This window comes from Somniosus microcephalus, chromosome 8 (genome assembly GCF_052327205.1).
Source record: "Somniosus microcephalus isolate GS21.2 chromosome 8, FLI_Smic_1.0, whole genome shotgun sequence".
NCBI lineage: Eukaryota > Metazoa > Chordata > Chondrichthyes > Squaliformes > Somniosidae > Somniosus > Somniosus microcephalus.
This window is the reverse complement of record NC_140994.1, coordinates 10553593-10572070: the sequence shown is the minus strand read 5'-3', so window position 1 is coordinate 10572070 and position 18478 is coordinate 10553593. Positions and strand designations below refer to the sequence as shown.

The 18478-nt window shown below is 52.5% G+C and overlaps 1 protein-coding gene across 6 annotated transcripts in view; it reads left to right on the top strand.

The window, feature by feature from the left end:
* Positions 1–11941, top strand: part of LOC147113307 (uncharacterized) — an 88286-nt gene extending 76345 nt beyond the window's left edge. For 5 of the 6 annotated variants that reach the window (XM_085994225.1, XM_085994226.1, XM_085994227.1 and 2 more), the window contains one exon: positions 6673–11941. In XM_085994225.1, the coding sequence (XP_085850351.1) occupies positions 6673–11485 (4813 nt within the window). In that variant the 3' untranslated portion in view covers positions 11486–11941. Of the gene's footprint in view, positions 1–969; positions 1158–6672 lie in introns of those variants that run through there. The other variant, XM_085994230.1, reaches the window with a different exon arrangement.
* The last annotated feature ends 6537 nt before the right edge of the window (positions 11942–18478 follow it).

The following is an 18478-nucleotide window of genomic DNA, read 5'->3' as shown; positions in this document are numbered from 1 at the left end:
CACCTCTGACAGTGCAGCACTCCCTCAGTTGGAGGGTCAGCCTAGATTTTGTACTTTGGTCTCTGACTTGGACCCACGACCTTCTGACTCCGAGAGGCGAGAGTGCTACCACTGAGCAGTTTTGTTTACTGTTAAGAAACCGGGATGTTTTGAAGATCTCCAACTCCATACTCTATTGGTCTACATTGTTTGAATGCTTCTATCTTAGTGTTAGCCGTGGCTCAGTGGGTAGCACTCTCGCCTCGGAGTCAGAAGGTTGTGGGTTCGAGTCCCCACTCCAGGGACTTGAGCACAAAAATCCAGGCTGACCCTCCCAGTGCGGTACTGAGGGATCCACTGCACTGTCAGAGGTGCCGTCTTTCAGATGAGACGTTAAACCGAGGCCCTGTCTGCTCTCTCAGGTGGACGGAAAAGATTCCACGGCACTATTTGAAGAAGAGCAGGGGAGTTCTCCCCGGTGTCCTGGGGCCAATATTTATCCCTCAACCAACATAACAAAAACAGATTATCTGGTCATTATCACATTGCTGTTTGTGGCAGCTTGCTGTGCGCAAATTGGCTGGCGCGTTTCCCACATTACAACAGTGACTCCACTCCAACAAGTACTTCATTGGCTGGAAAGCGCTTTGGGACGTCCGGTGGTTGTGTAAGGCGCTGGGGAATGCAAGTCTTTCTTTGTACGATGCTTTGGGTGTTGATCAGCGCAGACAGGGGCTGATGGTGGATCAGGTCTTCGTGTGGGTGAGGAGATATGTGAGAGACTGTCACTTGTACTCTCTGGGAGCATATGTTACTTACTGAGAATTTTTACTGAAAATGTTTGATCTTTGAAGGATCGCAGTCTTCGCTAAAGACATTTAGCATAAAAGAGTGACAGCAATGGGAAGCAGTCACGAGGCTTTTGACCAGAGCTAACAGCGATCACAACCTTCCCTTTAAGGAGAGAGGAAACTGTTTACCTTTAAGGCCCCTCCCCCCCTTCTCTTCCCACCCTTATCACCCAGGCTGCCTTTTGTTTGGTTTAGTTTTTTTTAAAAGCCAGCTACTCTTTAATAGAGCGGGCTGGGCAGACAGTGAGATCAGGAGAGCTGCAGCTAGGGGTTCAACAGCTGCTGCTGTTTGCCATTGGTGCGAGACAGGCAGGAAGGGAAAATTGGGTGAGTAGACACCCGATCCGCTCAGTAAAAGACGGGAGAGTGACAGTAAAACCCCCCCCCCCCCCCCCCCGTGTCCGGATTAAAGAGAGAAGTCGGGAGCAAGAGGAAGTGATGTAAAGGATTTAAAATGGAACATTGAGCAAGGACCCGGCTGCCGTATTCCTTCCTCATTTCGCCTCTGGATTCTTATAAACGACAAAATTGTGGGAGATTCCGTCAAAGCCCAGTTTGCACGTGAAGAGGCAGGATAATTTCAGGCATGCGTTTAATGTGCGAATACAGGCACATTCAGGCACCCAGTCCCGAGAAGTAGGTCAGAGAAGTTAACTCGCAAATGGCTCCTATACTCTTGGGGAAGCTTAAAAAGTAAATTTGAAAGCCTATATCGACGTTCATGTGTCTCATCTGCTTTTGATATTTCCTGCATTTCTCAAACCCCCACCCCCCACGAGTCTCTCGCTGTATGTTAATGAAAAGCTTATTCCTGCAATTAGACCACCTTTTCCTTTGGGCAGCTGACTGTCTTTGGGGGGTCCCAGGAGTGGGTCAGTATTCGCGGGGTGGGGGATTCCCTCACAGCCTGTGGAGAGAACAGGACACATTATGGTTGGAGGTGCGGACCCTTGTCCCGTGTCCCCTCCCCGCAGACGCTGAGTGTTCCGAGCAGCTATGCTTTCTTTTGGTGGGCGGGGGATTTGTCCCGAGGAGCGTGTCCCTATTTGCAGCAGGGCCCCCCAGGAATGGATCGATAGTTTCAGGTTCCCAGGAGTGCGTCGGTGTGGCTCGCCACCGCTTGCGCCGCCCACACTGATCCCGCACAGCCTCCTGTATCTGCTACGCGGCATCACCACCGCCGTCAATGACATAGGCGCTGCTTAAACCGCAATAACCGCCGGCTATTTCATGCAGCAACAACTTGTGTTTATATAGATCCTTTAACGTAGTAAAAAACCTTCCAAGGGGCCTCACAGGAGTGTCATCAAAACAAAATTTGACACCAAGCCAGGCGAGATATTAGGACAGGCGACCAAAAAGCTTGGTCAAGGAGGTAGGTGTTAAGCGTCTTAAAGGAGGAGCGAGAGGCGGAGAAGTTTAGGGAGGGAATTCCACAGATTAGGGCCCAGGCAGCTGAAGGCACGGCCGGTGGATGCGCAAAAGGCCAGAGTTGGAGGAGCGCAGAGATCTTGGAAGGTTGCGGGGCTGGAGGAGGTTACAGAGATCTCGGAGGGTTGCGGGGCTGGAGGAGGTTAGAGATCTCGGAGGGTTGCGGGGCTGGAGGAGGTTACAGAGATCTCGGAGGGTTGCGGGGCTGGAGGAGGTTACAGAGATCTCGGAGGGTTGCGGGGCTGGAGGAGGTTACAGAGATCTCGGAGGGTTGCGGGGCTGGAGGAGGTTACAGAGATCTCGGAGGGTTGCGGGGCTGGAGGAGGTTACAGAGATCTCGGAGGGTTGCGGGGCTGGAGGAGGTTACAGAGATCTCGGAGGGTTGCGGGGCTGGAGGAGGTTACAGAGATCTCGGAGGGTTGCGGGGCTGGAGGAGGTTACAGAGATCTCGGAGGGTTGCGGGGCTGGAGGAGGTTACAGAGATCTCGGAGGGTTGCGGGGCTGGAGGAGGTTACAGAGATCTCGGAGGGTTGCGGGGCTGGAGGAGGTTACAGAGATCTCGGAGGGTTGCCGGGCTGGAGGAGGTTACAGATATCTCAGAGGGTTGTGGGGCTGGAGGAGGTTACAGAGATAGGGAGGGACGAGGCCATGGAGGGATTCGAACACGGATTTGGTTACCTGTCACTGAAAATCAGACGATACGAGGGAACGGAACTTCTATCATTTCAGTAACCACCGCAACTGTTGACCATCGCAGCGAGAAGTGTCAGCGAGAATTTCTCAATATCCGCAGTGCGAACAGCCGACTAAAGCTGCCCCAAGTCTCCACGTCCCCCCCCCCCCCCCCCCCGCCCTTCCGTAGGTGTCAACAGTGCGAACAACTGAAGGAGACTCCGGGAAGCTCAATCCCCGACTGGCGCACTGTTAACCACGGGAGGTGGTCGGAAAGTGGAGGCTTCGGGCAGCTTCATTCAGATGGTTTTACAATCGGCGTCAGTCGTGGCTCAGTGGGCAGCACCCTCGCCTCTTGAGTCAGGAGGTTGTGGGTTCAAGTCCCACTCCAGAGACTTGAGCACAAAAATCCAGGCTGACACTCCCAGTGCAGTGCTGAGGGAGTGCTGCACTGTCAGAGGTGCCGTCTTTCGGGTGAGACATTAAACCGAGTCCCCGTCTGCCCTCAGGTGGATGTAAAAGACCCCACAACACTATTCTGAGGAAGAGCAGGGGAGTTCTCCCCGGTGTCCTGGGGCCAATGTTTATCCCTCAATCAACATCACTAAAAACAGATGATCTGGTCATTATCACATTGCTATATGTGGGAGCTTGCTGTGCGCAAATTGGCTGCCGTGTTTCCTACATTACAGCAATGAATACACTTCAAAAAGTACTTCATTGGCTGTAAAGCGCTTTGGGACATCCTGAAATTGTGAAAGGCGCTATAGAAATGCAAGTTTCTTTCTTACCGCCCACCACATGTAGCAGGCAAATCGCATGAGCATGAACGCACCCGCTATCTGTGGTGGAGGCTGCATTTCCAGGGGTCACCTGTCCTGATATCTCCTGTGTGGCTCGGTGTCGAATTTTGTTTGATAATCACTCCTGTGAAGCACCTTGGGACGTTTTACTACGTTAAAGGCGCCGTATAGATGCATGTTGTTGTTGTAGCAGTGTGGCTGTCGTCAGTTTGAGCTGATCAGACTGGAAATCAAACGTGATTCCTGCCGCCCAGCTCGTCACTTGCCTTTAATAAACACCAAAACATCTTTAACACAACAGAGAGTCTTTAACATAACAAAGGTCCCGATGTGTTTTTGCAGGTAGACGCGAGGAGGCTGAGCCGGGCAGGGAGAGTCGTGGGGAGACGGCCTATAGCTTGGTCAGGGAGGTGGAGAGGTTCAGGGAGGGGATTCCAGAGGATCGGAATCCAGGAGGTTATCTCCTCCAGCCCTACAACCAATGTTCCAGTTAAGCCGTGCAGCGGTCTGGAGCTCCCGCACAGGCCACTCGCCGACTTTTCAATTGGAATAACCGCGCATGCACGAACATTTGAATAGGCCGCGGAGCCACTTAAAGGGGCCGCACACTCAAAAAAAAAATTAAAAAAAAAAATTACAGGGAATGTGGCCTACAACCCTGCAAGATCTCCGTGCTCCTCCAGTTCTGTGTTTGCAGGGGTCTCCTGTCCTAATATCTCCTTGTGTGGCCCGCTGTTGGATTTTGTTTGATTTACGCTCCGATGAAGCGCCTTGGGAGGTTTTTGCTACGTTAAGGGCTCTGTGTGAAGACAAGACGACGATGCTGACTGCAGGAGCGTCTCCATTATTCTCCCTGCAGAGACTAGTTTGAAAGCTGCTGTTTCGAAGGAGCTTTGAGAGTTGATCGCTGACGCTGCGATTCAAATCGCCAACACATTTCCTTTCCAATGGTGTGGCGCTCCCGGCATTGCAGAATGAGAGCTGTCGCTTTCAATCAGAATAGTTGCACCTACTTTTAGCAATAATGTATGGTCACTAGAATCTCGGTACAGTAGAATGACAGGTGTATTAAATTCTCATACTGTCTTCCCTTGAACTGTGAGCAGGTGGGGCTGGGTGGGTGAGGGATGTCGTGCGTTTGTAGATATCGCCCTTCCGAACTTGTGTTGGAAAGAATGTTTTCTCCCCTCTGAGTCTGGAGGTCGTGGGTTCAAGACTCAGTCCTGAGATTTGAGCACGTAATCCAGGCTGACACTACCAGTACCGTGCCATTGGATGTCATAGATACATAGAAACATAGAAGATAGGAGCAGGAGTAGGCCATTCGGCCCCTCGAGCCTGCTCCGCCATTCAATGAGATCATGGCTGATCATCCAAATTCAGTACCCTGTCCCTGCCTTCTCCCCATATCCCTTGATCCCTTTAGCCTTAAGAAATATATCTAACTCCGTCTTGAATATATTTAATGAATTGGCCTCTACTGCCTTCTGTGGTAGAGAATTCCACAGGTTCACCACTTTCTGGGTGAAGAAATTCCTCCTCATCTCAGTCCTAAATGGCTTACCCCTTATCCTTAGACTGTGACCCCTGGTTCTGGACTCCCCCGCCATCGGGAACATCCTTCCTGCATCTAGTCTGTCTAGTCCTGTTAGAATTTTATAAGTTTCAATGAGATCCCATCTCATTCTTCTAAACTCCAGCGAGTATAAGCCTAATCGACCCAATCTCTCCTCATACGTCATTCCTGCCATCCCAGGTATCAGTCTGGTGAATCTTCGCTGCACTCCCTCCATGGCAAGAACGTCCTTCCTCAGATAAGGCGACCAAAACTGCACACAATACGCAAGGTGTGGTCTCACCAAGGCCCTGTACAACTGCAGCAAGACATCCTTGTTCCTGTACTCGAACCCTGTACTCGAATGTCATGGGGAGGTTGTTATGCAGTCCCTTGTTGGCGATGTTCTGGCATTCAGTCAGATCATGTCCGATCGGTACCTCGACTCCATTTACCCGCCTTTGCTCCATATCGCTTGATACCCTTACCCAGCGAAAATCCATCGATCTCCGTCTTGTTAGCTACAATTGTCCCGTGTTCTTGCGACCATTAGTGCGCAGATATCTCCAGCTACCAATACTAACAGATCTTGGCGGTCTGACTTAGGGTTCCTGTGCCAGTGGTGAGACCACAGCCCTTGCCAAACCACGTAATTTAAACAGCGCAGGCCAATAAGTAATTTAACTCCATACTAACCACCGTGCTGGATCACTACTTCAGAACACAATGATCATTGGAGAGGATTCACAAAAGAGCAACAAGGGTCGTTTTGGGGGACTGAAACCCTTGAATCGATGTAAGGAATCTCACAAGAGGGGACATAATTCATGTGTTTTAACAAAGCATTGAGAAGTTAATAAAAACAGACTTACTTTTTTTTAAAAAAAGACTTGCTTTTAAATCGCGCCTTTCACGACCAGTGAACGTCCCGAAGCACATTACAACCAATGAAGTACTTTCTGAAATGCAGTCACTGTTGTAATGTAGGAAATGCGGCAGCCAATTTGCGCACAGCAAGCCCCCACAAACAGCAGTGTGATAATGACCAGATAATCTGTTTTAGTGATGTTGGTTGAGGGATAAATATTGGCCAGGACACCGGGGAGAACTCCCCTGCTCCTCTTCAAAATAGTGCCACGGGATCTTTTACGTCCGCCTGAAAGACGGCACCTCCAACAGTGCAGCACTCCCTCAGCACTGCACTGGGTGTGTCAGCCTAGACTTAAACTTATTGCAGAATATATTAAGACATGAGAGCAAGAGGGTCGTGGCCTGTGGCAACCAGTGAGCTGAGATATTTGGGTAAAAGGAGGCCACGTGGCTGTTGTCTAAAACTGTTCGTTTAAAAAGTGTAAACGTCCTTTTCTTGTTTTTTTCTTAGCAACAACAAGATCCCGAGGCAGGAGGCACAACCCAGTCCAGAATCGCAGATTTCCCTGGACCAGTTTATGGCTAAGCTGTGCAGACATCATCAGAAACAGATCATGAGCGTGCTAAGCTACATGCGCAGTGAAGCGAGTCCCGCTTTGGAGCCGCTGGAACTGTCGGTGCGCGAGGACATGGCCGCCTCCAGCCCAGCCCCTGTCCAGCAACAGCCCGAAAGCCCCGAGGACCCAACCGGGGGCAGGCCCGCCTCGCAGTCGCAAACCTCCTCGAACCGAGAGGCGCCAACGCCAAGCGAGTTGAACTGTGCAAACGGCCCAGAGGAGAAACGGCCGACTCGCGAGGAGACGCTCCTGGTCGGGTCTGTTGAAACACCAGCGGCCAGAGATAGCTGCAGTAGTGGGACTTGTATCAAAAACTGTACCGTAGGGGCACGGTCCTCCTCTATAGGTGCGTGTACTACTGACTGTAATAAAACGGGGAGCGCGGAAGCGCTACAACAAGGAACTGTGAATCGGAAGGAGATCGGCGTCTCACAACTGGGTCAGCCCTCCAGCGAATGTGCGCACATCAGTACTGTAGCCCAAACAGAAGGAGTAAGTTCTATCAGTCAGGTGAGCAAAGCAGAGAGTGCTGTTGCTGCCAAAGCTCAGAATCTGTCTTTCCGAGCTCTCCCCATGGAGCTTTTGAACTTGAGTAAGAAGTTGGCCAAAAATCCGAACTGTCCAGCGAGTGGCCCTGGCGTCCCCTCGGTTCGCGAAGCAATGAAACACATGCCAATTCAAGGGGGGCCCCCAGGAAGCGCCAACGCTACCAAAAGAGCAATCAAAGGTAACCACGTGCTCCCAGCCGGTGCCAGCACCAAAGACTGCTGGTTTGTCTCAAAGCCCCGTCCCGCCGTGCGCGACACCAACGGCCGGCTGAGGTTAAAGGCCCAAGCTCCTCCCATGAAGACGGCCAGGAAGAGCACCAGGGTGTCGGTGCTGCGGGCGCGCTCCTCCATGTCCACCGTGTGCCAGTACGTCAACGAGCACGACAACCAGTGTGACATTGTTTACATTAGCAAGCCGATCACGGAATGCCGCTTCGATGGCCAACGGTCCTTGTCCTCCACCAGGAAGACCGCCAGGAAGAGCACGCGCGGCCACCTCTGCAACGAGGAGTACTGGGAGCTGCAGACCGTCCGCACTTTGGCCAGGAGCTCCGCGATGGAGGCCAGGAAGGGGAACTGCCCCCTGTTGATCCCCAAGCCCCCCGCCCCAGTCACCCCGAAGCAAGTACTTACTCTGCCAGTGAGCGTCCCCGCCGTTGGGATTCCCATGGGGGCCAGCACTGGCGTTCACGGGGGCACGAAGGTGCAGCTCAAAGTCTTGGTGAAGCAAGGCCAGTCGCAGGAGCTGGAGGAGAGCCAGGACTTTCGATGCTCGGCGAGCGAGGGGGAGCGGTCGCTCGAGCCGAGTCAGACCTGCCCATCGCAGGAGGCCGACGCGCCTCCCGGGAAGGCGGACACTCTGCAAGAGGAGCCCAAGAGGCCCGCCAGCCCAGCACCCCCCTCCAGCTCCAAGAGCCATTCTGCAGAAATCGAGAGCGCGCCGCTTTCAGATGCGCAAGCAAGCGACCCCCACATCGCAAGACAGGCTGACTGCCGAGCTCGTGGCGCAGGCTCATCCGCTGCTTGCGAGAGCGCTGAGCCGTCGAGCCCACCACCGAAAGAGTGCAGGAAGACCCGAGGGAGCCCATCTAAACCGGGGCAATTCGTTACAGAAGGAGGCGACACGGAGGACAAGTCCACGACAGAGGGCTCGCCAAGCGACTCTGAGCCCAGTCCACCGAGCCGGAGCCAAGGCCCTCCCATGTCCTCTTTAGCTAAGGCGGGCATCAGCCCTGTTAACAGCATCCGGGTTAACGCCGTTCTTTCTCCGGAGCAGTGCAGCAAGTGTAACTCTGGCAGCAGTGAAGTATTAAATGGCGGTGAGGTGGTGATGAGCAGCCCGACAGCAGGAGACTTGATCCAATCACACGAGGGAAAGGCAGTGAACTCATTAACTGAGAACGAAGAGTCCAACAGATCAGGGCCGGCGCTCAGCTTTCCGACTGAAGCAGTTGCTTGTTCTGCCATCCCCAAGGAAGATCCGGGGCCACAGATAGCTTCCGGATGTAAAGACGCGAGTGGTCGCAGCGACCCTACAGGACCCACCCCGGAGCCGATGAAAGGAACCGACGGCGTTAAGTGCAATATGGCATCGGGCGATCCGCGTTTGGAGGCGAGGAGATTGGAAGACCTGGCTGAAAATGCGACTGACCGCGAGCGGGAAGAAGGCAGCGGGAGCTCTCCGGAGCCTGAGAAGAGGACGAGCCCCCGCAAGGAGAAGGCGCTGAGCCCAGCCGCTTCGGAAAAGAAAAAGATACGCAAGAAGTTGGAGCTTGCTTCTTCGGACAGGTGTTTGCGGAGCCGGCAGTCCCCGGCACAAACTGTGGCCAGTCCCAGCGACGTTAAGGAGGAGCCGCTGCCTTGTGGTGACGGGCTACTGGTGCCCTGCCTCAACGTGAAACTCCGGAGAAGTCAAGGTGAGAGGGGATACAAAAGGGAAGTGTGCGTCAACAGGGTGACATCCGTTCAGTTTCCAACGGACTGCTTCAACAAAACCCTTTTGCAAAGCATTGCTGACCCCGAGAGTAGAGTGGACGAGTCTCTGGCTGCCGGCTCCCTGATAGATACAGACAGAACGAGAAAGTCGACGGCCAAACACCTCACCAAAGATCTTCCGGCCAAGGATCTTGAAAGCTCAGAAGACGAAGAGCTGATGGACGACGGTTTTAGCTACGACTGTGGACAAGGCAGAATTCTTGAGATCTGCGTGGACACCAAGTCGGCCGAAGAGCGGAAGGTTACCTTCTCCGTGGAGAATGCTGAGACCGCTCGCGATCCCGCGTCTTCCGACGGCGCCGCAGGTGATCTCTCTCCCGCAGCCCGACCACAGGGCCGCTCACGTAAGGCGGACGCCCACAAAGAAAACTCGAAATTGGCAAGAGGAGGCCTCATGAAAAGACCAGCCAATTCTGGGTCTCCGCATCCGGCAACTAAGGGTGCGGCCGCGAAAGTGCCGCCAGGGGATAAGAAGGCCGTCGTTGAGTCTCGCGACTTGAGATGCCCAAATGTGTCCATCACAGAACCAGAAACGATGGAGGTGGAAGAGGACAGTGAGTGCCTAAATATAAATCTGTCCACCCAGGTTCTCCAGGAGAGCGAAGACTCTGAGACGGTCAGTCTGAACGACGCTCCTGAAGCGAGTCGGCCAAAGTTTTTGGACTGGTGTTCCGAGGACGAGAACCAGGAGCTGATCACCACCTTGAACGCCAAGTACGAGAACATTCACAAAGCTTGGATTCAGATCGAGAAGGAAGGGCCGGTGATGCAGAAAGCGAAATGCAAGTCTGACCGGCTGAAGGAAATCTGGAAAAGCAAGAAGAGGGCACGCAAAGCAAGAGGGCTGTACGACCACAAGATCTCCCCCGTGCAGAAGCTCTTTGTGGCCAACTTCAACTTTGCCAACATCTGCCAGTGGTTCATGGAGACGACCGAGACCAGGTCTCTGGTCATCGTCAAGAACGTCAGCGCCCGGAATCCAGTGGAGACCCTGAAAGCCAAGACCTTCCTCCAGAAGAACTCCCTGGTCGACCTGTTCCCCAGTCCCCAGGCCGAGCGGCTAAAGAAACACCTGAAAAAGTTCGCCGTGGCCTCGCCCGCTCGAAACAACTGGAAGACTCGGGCGCTGCTGGACCACGCGCAGAGGGGCGGCGTGACCAGAGCTGGGCAGCAGCAATGGGGCGTCCCACCAGATGCTGGTGGAGGCCTGGCCCCCAGGGACCTCTTTCTGGCCAAGGTGCAAGGCGGCCTAGCCGAGGAGGGCGGGCCGCCCGGCAACTGGCCGGGGCCCCAGTCCTCCAAGCACCTGGGGCTGAAGAAGCCGGTCAGCGCGTGGATTCTGCGCAAGTACTCCAACATGAGGGGCAAGCTCCACAAACTACAGCACGGGAAAGAGCAAGCCACGCGGAAGCACCCAGCCAAGCACAAGAGTGTCTGCATGAACCCCCTGGTCTCGCCCAAGCTGACTTCGCAGACCCAGCTGGACTCGCGCGGGGCCTCGCTGCCCTCCACCCCTCGGAAACCCGAGGAGAGCAAAGCCAAGAGGAAGGCGCCCAAGGTCTCCCCCGTCAAGGAACCCCGCGCGGGGCGAGGCAAGAGTAGCAAGTCTGAGGCTGGACCTCCTACGCTGCCGGCCAAACCCACGCCCAAGCAGATGCCGGCTAATCGCAAGACCAAAGTAGAGGCCGGTTCCGCCAAGCCGCCGGCTCCCAAGAAGTCTGGCGGCGGCAGAAAGGCCAGCGTTCTGTCCCCGAAAGGCGCGGAGAAGAAGCTCCCCGGCGCCGCCCCGAAAACCGCTGCGAGGGGCAAGAGCCAGCCCCAAGTCCGAGTCGGGGCCAAAGGCAAAAAGGCGAAGTCGAAAGCCGCCGGCAGCGGCAAAGAGCGGCGGACGAAACCGGCCAAGAAGGCGGCCGCGGCCTCAGCCAAGAAGGCGGCCGCGGCCTCGGCCAAGAAAGCGGCCGCGGCCTTGGCCAAGAAGGCGGCCGCGGCCTCGGCCAAGCGGCGGGAGAAGACAGCCGCCAAAAAGAGAAGCAAGGCGGCGGCGGCGGCCCCGGCCAAGCGCAAGCGCGAAGCCGCGGCCGAGGCCCCGCGCAAAAAGAAACGGAAGCTGAACGAGAAGAAAGACCCGGTTCCCAAAAAGCGCAAGCGGACTGATGCAAAGTGAGGCGTTTCCCGACGGACTGACTGTAAATTATTGTGTCTTTATACAACAACAACAGCAGCGAATAAGAAACTCGTTGACGGCAGAGCATTAATTGTCGAAGCTGCTTTTTATAATCTTGAAGTAAGCCTTTGGAATCGCAGAGGAAAGAACTCGAGTGTGATCTTAATTTTATTTTTTTAAGCACGTGAGCAGGTAGCTTGTTGTAAAGAAAATCCAGAGAGCCTCCCGACTGTGAATAGAGTTTTTATACGGTGCTATGAATGGTATTGGTTTCCCTTTTCCTGTTTGGTTTGCTTTTTTTTTAACATATATATAAAATATTGCCCCGGCTTAGAACTGATATGAGAGCTGTAAACACACATTGAGAAGAACAGTGCCTTATTTAAACGACGAGAGGAGAAAAATAATCAATCTTTTTGCGTGTGTGTATCTGAGATTAAAGGCTTGCATTTACAATGGGGACTTGCTCTGTACTTGTTGCACCTCCTATTTGCAGTAAAAAGACAGCCATCACACACAGAATGTTACAGCACAGAAGGAGGCCATTCGGCCCATCGTGCCTGTGCCGGCTCTTTGAAAGAGCTCTCCAATTAGTCCCACTCCCCCCTGCTCTTTCCCCGTAGCCCTTTTCAAGTATTTATCCAATTCCCTTTTGAAAGTTACTATTGAATCTGCTTCCACCGCCCTTTCAGGCAGCGCGTTCCAGATCACAACAACTCGCTGCGTAAAAAAAATTCTCCTCTTCTCCCCCTCTGGTTCTTTTGCCAATCACCTTTAAATCTGTGTCCTCTGGTTACCGACCCTCCTGCCACTGGAAACAGTTTCTCCTTATCTACTCTTATCAAAACACCTTCATGATTTTGAACACCTCTATTCAATCTTCCCTTAACCTTCTCTGCTCTGAAGAGAACAATCCCGGCTTCTCCAGTCTCTCCACGTATAAAGCAAAAATTGTCGAGATAAGTGGGGAAAGGATGTTGGGAGGCTGGGGGAAGTCACACTGCAAGTCCCGTCAGCAGGTAGAGAGGGCCGGATCAGGGCCAGCGTTCCCGCCAAGCAGCGCGGCCACACAGCGGCCTGGAGGTCCCGCGCAGGCCGCTCACCGGCTTTTACATGGAAGAAACCGCGCAGGCGCGAAGATTTGAATGGGCCGCGCAGCCAGTTAAAGGGACCGCGCATGGGGAAAAAAAATGAGAGGGAACATTGGTCACGACCCATCTGAGACGTTAACCTATCTCTCCCTCTGATACTGACTTCATCCTGTCGATAAAGCCAATGTTGCCTCAACCTTTTCCAGTTAGGCTGTCTTGAGAAACGAATCGTAACAGAGTGAGCTTGCATTGGTTTTGAAGGCGTAGGGGAAATCTGGTTACCCGCATACACCTTGCGTCACACTCTGTGGGTGGCTGCCCTCTGCAGTGGCTGTATGTCATCCCACCCACAGCCTCGTCCCTTCCCCCCACAGACCAACTTCCCAAGGTCACAAGATCATTATGGACAAGGGAGACCATTTGGTCCAATTTAAACTTCCAAGAAGAACATAAGAATTAGGAGCAGGATTCGGCCATTCGGCCCCTCGAGCCTGCTTCCCCCATTCAGTAAGATCATGGCTGATCATCGACCTCAACTCCACTTTCCCGCCCGATCCCCATATCCCTCGATTCCCCGAGAGTCCAAAAGTCTATCGATCTCAGCCTTGAATATACTCAACGACTGAGCATCCACAGCCCTCTGGGGCAGAGAATTCCAAAGATTCGCCACTCTCTGAGTGAAGAAATTCCTCCTCATCTTGGTCTTAAATGGCTGACCCCTTATCCTGAGACATTGCCCCCTAATTGTAGATTCTCCAATCTCTCAGCATCTACCCTGTCAATCCCCCTCAGAATCTTATGTTTCAGTGAGATCACCTCTCATTCTAAACTCCAGAGAGTATAGGCCCAATCTACTCAATCTCTCATAGGACAGCCCTCTCACCCCAGGAATCAATCTAGTGAACCTTCGTTGCACTGCCTCTGAGACAAGATAAGGAGATCAAAGCTATGCTTTCTCTTCCCCCTCAACCAGGGCTTTCATCTGTTAAATTATTCCAGCGTTTTTTGCTTCCACTGTCCTACCCAGGGCCCATTCCACGAGCTGATGGCTCTTTGTGAGAATAATCTCTGCTCTTTACTATCTTTTATCTGCACCTGCCCTGGGCTCTCCTCACTCGCCTCCTCCCAAGGCTGGAAAGCCCGAGTTTCTGCAGCATTCCCTCGTCGCTCAAGCCCTCCGACGCTTGAGATCATTTTCATAGTTCTTCTCCGTCCCTCGCGACTCGGTGATCAGAATCGATCACAAGGTGAGGACAGGCCAGGGTGCTGTTCGGTTTAAGCCCAACTTCCTCCTAGTTACAGGCCACTAGTTATTGCTGTATATCGTGTGTTCTTTCTGATTGCTTTGTCAAGGTAACTATGGTAAAAGCAGACACGCATCCAGACTTCTGCCCCTCCTTGTATGCAGGATACAGCACAGAAGGCCATTCGGCCCATCATGCCTGTGCCGGCTCTTTGAAAGCTGCCCACTCCCCTCCCCGCCGGCTCTTCTCCATCGCCCTGCAAATTCTTTTCCCTTTTCAAGTGTACGTGCAATTCCAACGGCAATTTAAAGGATTCTGAGACGCGCCGGCGGTTCTGACTGCCTGGATCGTGTCTTGTGCTGTCTGGCAGCTGAGCCCAAGGTCCTTCTGCTCAACGGACTGACCCAGTTTGGCGTGTTCCGTTTGTGATGTCATTGCGCTGTGGTACAACGCAAGTAGCCCGCCAGTCCGCTCCTAAATCCGAGACTCCAGTTTGAAAAATCGAAGAATCACGGCCTCTCTCCCTGCACCCCCCCCCCCCCGCCCCCATAGAGTTATCGGAAACTGATTCAGATAATTGAGGTCCAGAGAATGTTGCTGTGCTACAGCCGGTGTATATCAGTAACAGCGCCTTATAAAGTCACAGCCTTTGAAAGAGATTATGGATTTAAAACTTGAATATGTGCCTGGAGTCTCCCGAGGCCAATCCCTGCATCTTCTGAGTGTCTTCACGGTCAGGTCAAAGGTGAAAACCGATCCTCCTTCCTGGGGCACATCAGTCAGTTCTCTGGTCCTGTTAGCAGGCTGGCCGTCTCCTCTCTCGCTCTGCACCACCCAACTCCTTCCCTCCTCATATTAAAAGCGGGGAACTGGTTGGTTCAACAGCATTTGCAGGAAAGAACTCACAGGGCCCTGGGGAAAGAGCAGGGGGGGGAAGAGTGGGTCTAATTGGGGAGCTCTTTCAAAGAGCTGGCACAGGCACGATGGGCAGAATGGCCTCCTTGTGTGCTGTATCATTCTAAGATTTAGCATTTTGCCCTTTCACTTCCAGCCCTAGGTTTAAATCCAGGACAAATGGATGAGATAAAAGTCTCGTCTCATCTCGAGGCTGAGACGAGCTAGTGTAATCTTGACCCATTTCCTGGTGTTGGCACTTGGTATTCTGAGGCTGAAGCACCTGCTGTGTTCCTCTTGTGTGTCGCCCCCCTCCCTCTCCAGCACATGGTCTGACAGGGCCATGCTCCCCAGCTCCACAATCATTCTTTTCCCTGCCCCCCCAGTTTGCTGTCTGGGGGACCTTGGAGTGTAGGTAGCTCAGATGGATGTGCTGTTCTTGAAACACCCAACAGGCGCTGGCTTGTGCACTCAGAACCAGCGCTTTGCAAAAGAACATAAGAAATAGGAACAGGAGGAGGCCATTCAGCCCTTCGAACCTGTTTTGCCATTCAATAAGATCATGGCTGATCTGTATCTCAACCTTTTTTTTATTTGTTCCTGGGATACGGGCGTTGCTGGCAAGGCCAGCATTTATTGCCCATCCCTAATTGCCCTTGAGAAGGTGGTGGTGAGCCGCCTTCTTGAACCGCTGCAGTCCGTGTGGTGAAGGTGCTCCCACAGTGCTGTTAGGGAGGGAGTTCCAGGATTTTGACCCAGCGACGATGAAGGAACGGCCGATATATTTCCAAGTTGGGATGATGTGTGACTTGGAGAGGAACTTGGAGGTGATGGTGTTCCCATGCACCTGCTGCCCTTGTCCTTCTAGGTGGAAGAGGTCGTGGGTTTGGGAGGTGCTGCCGAAGAAGCCTTGGCGAGTTGCTGCAGTGCATCTTGTAGATGGTACACACTGCAGCCACGGTGCGCCGGTGGTGGAGGGAGTGAATGTTTAAGGTGGCGGATGGGGTGCCAATCAAGCGGGCTGCTTTGTCCTGGATGGTGTCGAGCTTTTTGTGTTGTTGGAGCTCCATTTACCCGCCTTGGTTCCGTATCCCTCGATACCCATACCCAACAAAAATCTATCAATTTCAGTTTTGAAATTTTCAATTGACCCCCAGCCTCAACAGCTTTTTTGGGGGAGAGTTTTCCAGATTTCCGCTACCCTTTGAAGAAGTGTTTCCTGACATCACCCCTGAACGGCCTGGCTCTAATTTTAAGGTTCTGCCCCCTTGTTCTGGACTCCCCCCACCAGAGGAAATAGTTTCTCTCTACCCTATCAAATCCTTTAATCATCTTAAACACCTCGATTAGATCACCCTGTAATCTAAGATTCTTCGGAGAGCATGCATCACCGGATCCTTTCCCGAAGTTCCCTTGTTTTAAAAGAAAATTAATCTTTTATTTTTCCTCCTCCCAGTTCTTTCATTCTCTCTCCTGTTGGATCCACTCCTGTATCCTGCACCTTATCTGGTCAGGTTGTTTTCGGCTCTTTTGTTCCCCTGTCTCCCCCCCCCCCCCCCCCACCACTTCCCGCCTTCTTCCCACTTTCGCCATTCGCCCTCTCCAAATTCCACTGACCTCTTGCTGCCCTTCCAGCTCACAAACTGGAGCCCTTCACGGAGCCTTATTTTAATTGTACAGATTTTATTTATAAAAATGGCACTGCAGGACCCGGGGAAAGGATCCGAGAGAGCAGGGCTTCACCCACCCCCCAATAATCACACAGCACAAAAGGAGGCCATTCGGCCCATCGTGCCTGTGCCAGCTCTTTGGTAGAGCTCTCCAATTAGTCCCACTCCCCCTGCTCTTTCCCCAGAGCCCTGCAAATGTTTCCTTTTCAAGTATTTATGTAAAGATAAAGGAGCAATCTCAGAGACTCTACACAGTTAGCTGATGTTTGACGTGGGGGTGTATTCCTGGGATTAAGGCTCATTGCTGGAGCAAAGTAGAGGGAGTCGTATTCTACATCAAACCGTGTGCTACCCGACCTGGTAGTGATCTTGGGACCTTTTTATCACTCTGTATTTAACTGCGCGGTGGCTGACTTGTGTGAGCTTGTTGCTGACACTTTGAGACAACGCATGCCATTCCCAGCGCATCACTGACCCTGATAAGCACAAGAATAAGTATTCTTTAAAAAGAACAGTTAGTAAAGAGAAACAATGATATCCTGTCACATTAGAATGATAGAAATTTGCGGCACAGAATTTTCGGCCCATCGTGTCTGTGCCGGCCGAAAAAGAGCTCTCCAGCCCAATCCCACTGTCCAGCTCCTGGTCCGTAGCCCTGTAGGTTACGGCACTTCAAGTGCATATCCAAGTACTTTTTAAATGTGATGAGGTTTCTGCCTCTACCACCCTTTCAGGCAGTGAGTTCCAGACCCCCACCACCCTCTGGGTGAAAAAAGTTCTCCTCAACTCCCCTCTAATCCTTCTACCAATTACTTTAAATCTGTGCCCCCTGGCTATTGACCTCTCTGCTAAGGGAAATAGGTCCTTCCTATCCACTCTATCGAGGCCCCTCATAATTTTATACACCTCAATCAAATCTCACCTCAGCCTGATTGATTGTTCTGCTGGTTAATCTGCTTTAGTTCCCTGGTAACCGGCGAGTGTCCGACATATAAACCACCACAAAAAGCTGTTGGAAATCTGAAATTAAAAGAAAATGCTGGAAAGGTGACTCCTGCAAAAGTCTTTTGGGCACGGACCCATTCTGACAAAAGGGTCGGAACCCGCAACATGAACCTGCCTCTCCTCTCGAGAGAGAGAGAGAGGGAGTTGGACGGGTACTGGAGGATGAGGAGCTCCCAGGGACAGAAAGCAGGGGATGTGGGTCTAAACACGACTGATCGTTCAAAGAGCTGGCACAGGCACGGTGGGCCGAATGGCCTATGCTGTAAGGTTTTTATGATTCTTCAGAAGCTGTGTATTTCCAGCATCTATGGATGATAGAACATTGCGCCTGAATATAAGAGGGCGAGCTGCACCTTGCCAGAAGGGAATGGACGTAGAGTTTATAACCAGTAGAGAATTACATAGAATATTACAGCACAGAAACAGGCCATTCGGCCCAACCGGTCTGTGCCTGTGTTTATGTTCCACACGAGCCTCCTCCCACCCTCTTCATCTCACCCCCTCGATCAGTTGGCAAAACTTGTTCCAATTTTAATGAGATGGGAAGTAACCTTGGCGAATGCTGGAAATCCAAACTATCAGGAAAGGATGAACAGGCTGGGTCTCTTTTCTCTTGAAAACTGAAGGCTGAGGGGTGACCTGATGGAGATCTTTAAAATGTCGACAGGTTTTGATAGAGTGGATACGGGGAGAGAGAGTTGGGCCGAATGGCCTGTTTCTGTCCTGTATATTCTGTGTAAAAGCGGGAATTGCTGGGAATACTCTGCAGTCACGCCAGTGTCGGGAAAGAGGAAAGGATGGGCTTGTGCTTCGGGTTCTGACCGTTAAGACTGGATCTGCCCAAACGGTTAGCCTTTCTGTTCAGTGGGCAGCTGACCTGCAATGTAATTCCGGTACAGAAACAGGCCATTCGGCCCAACCAGTCCATGCCGGTGTTTATGCTCCACTCAAGCCTCCTCCCATCTTTCCTCATCTAAATCTATCAGCATAACCCTCTATTCCCTTCTCCCTCATGTGTTTATCCAGCTTCCCCTTAAATGCATCGATACTATTCGCTTCAACCACTCCCTGCGGTAGCGAGTTCCACAT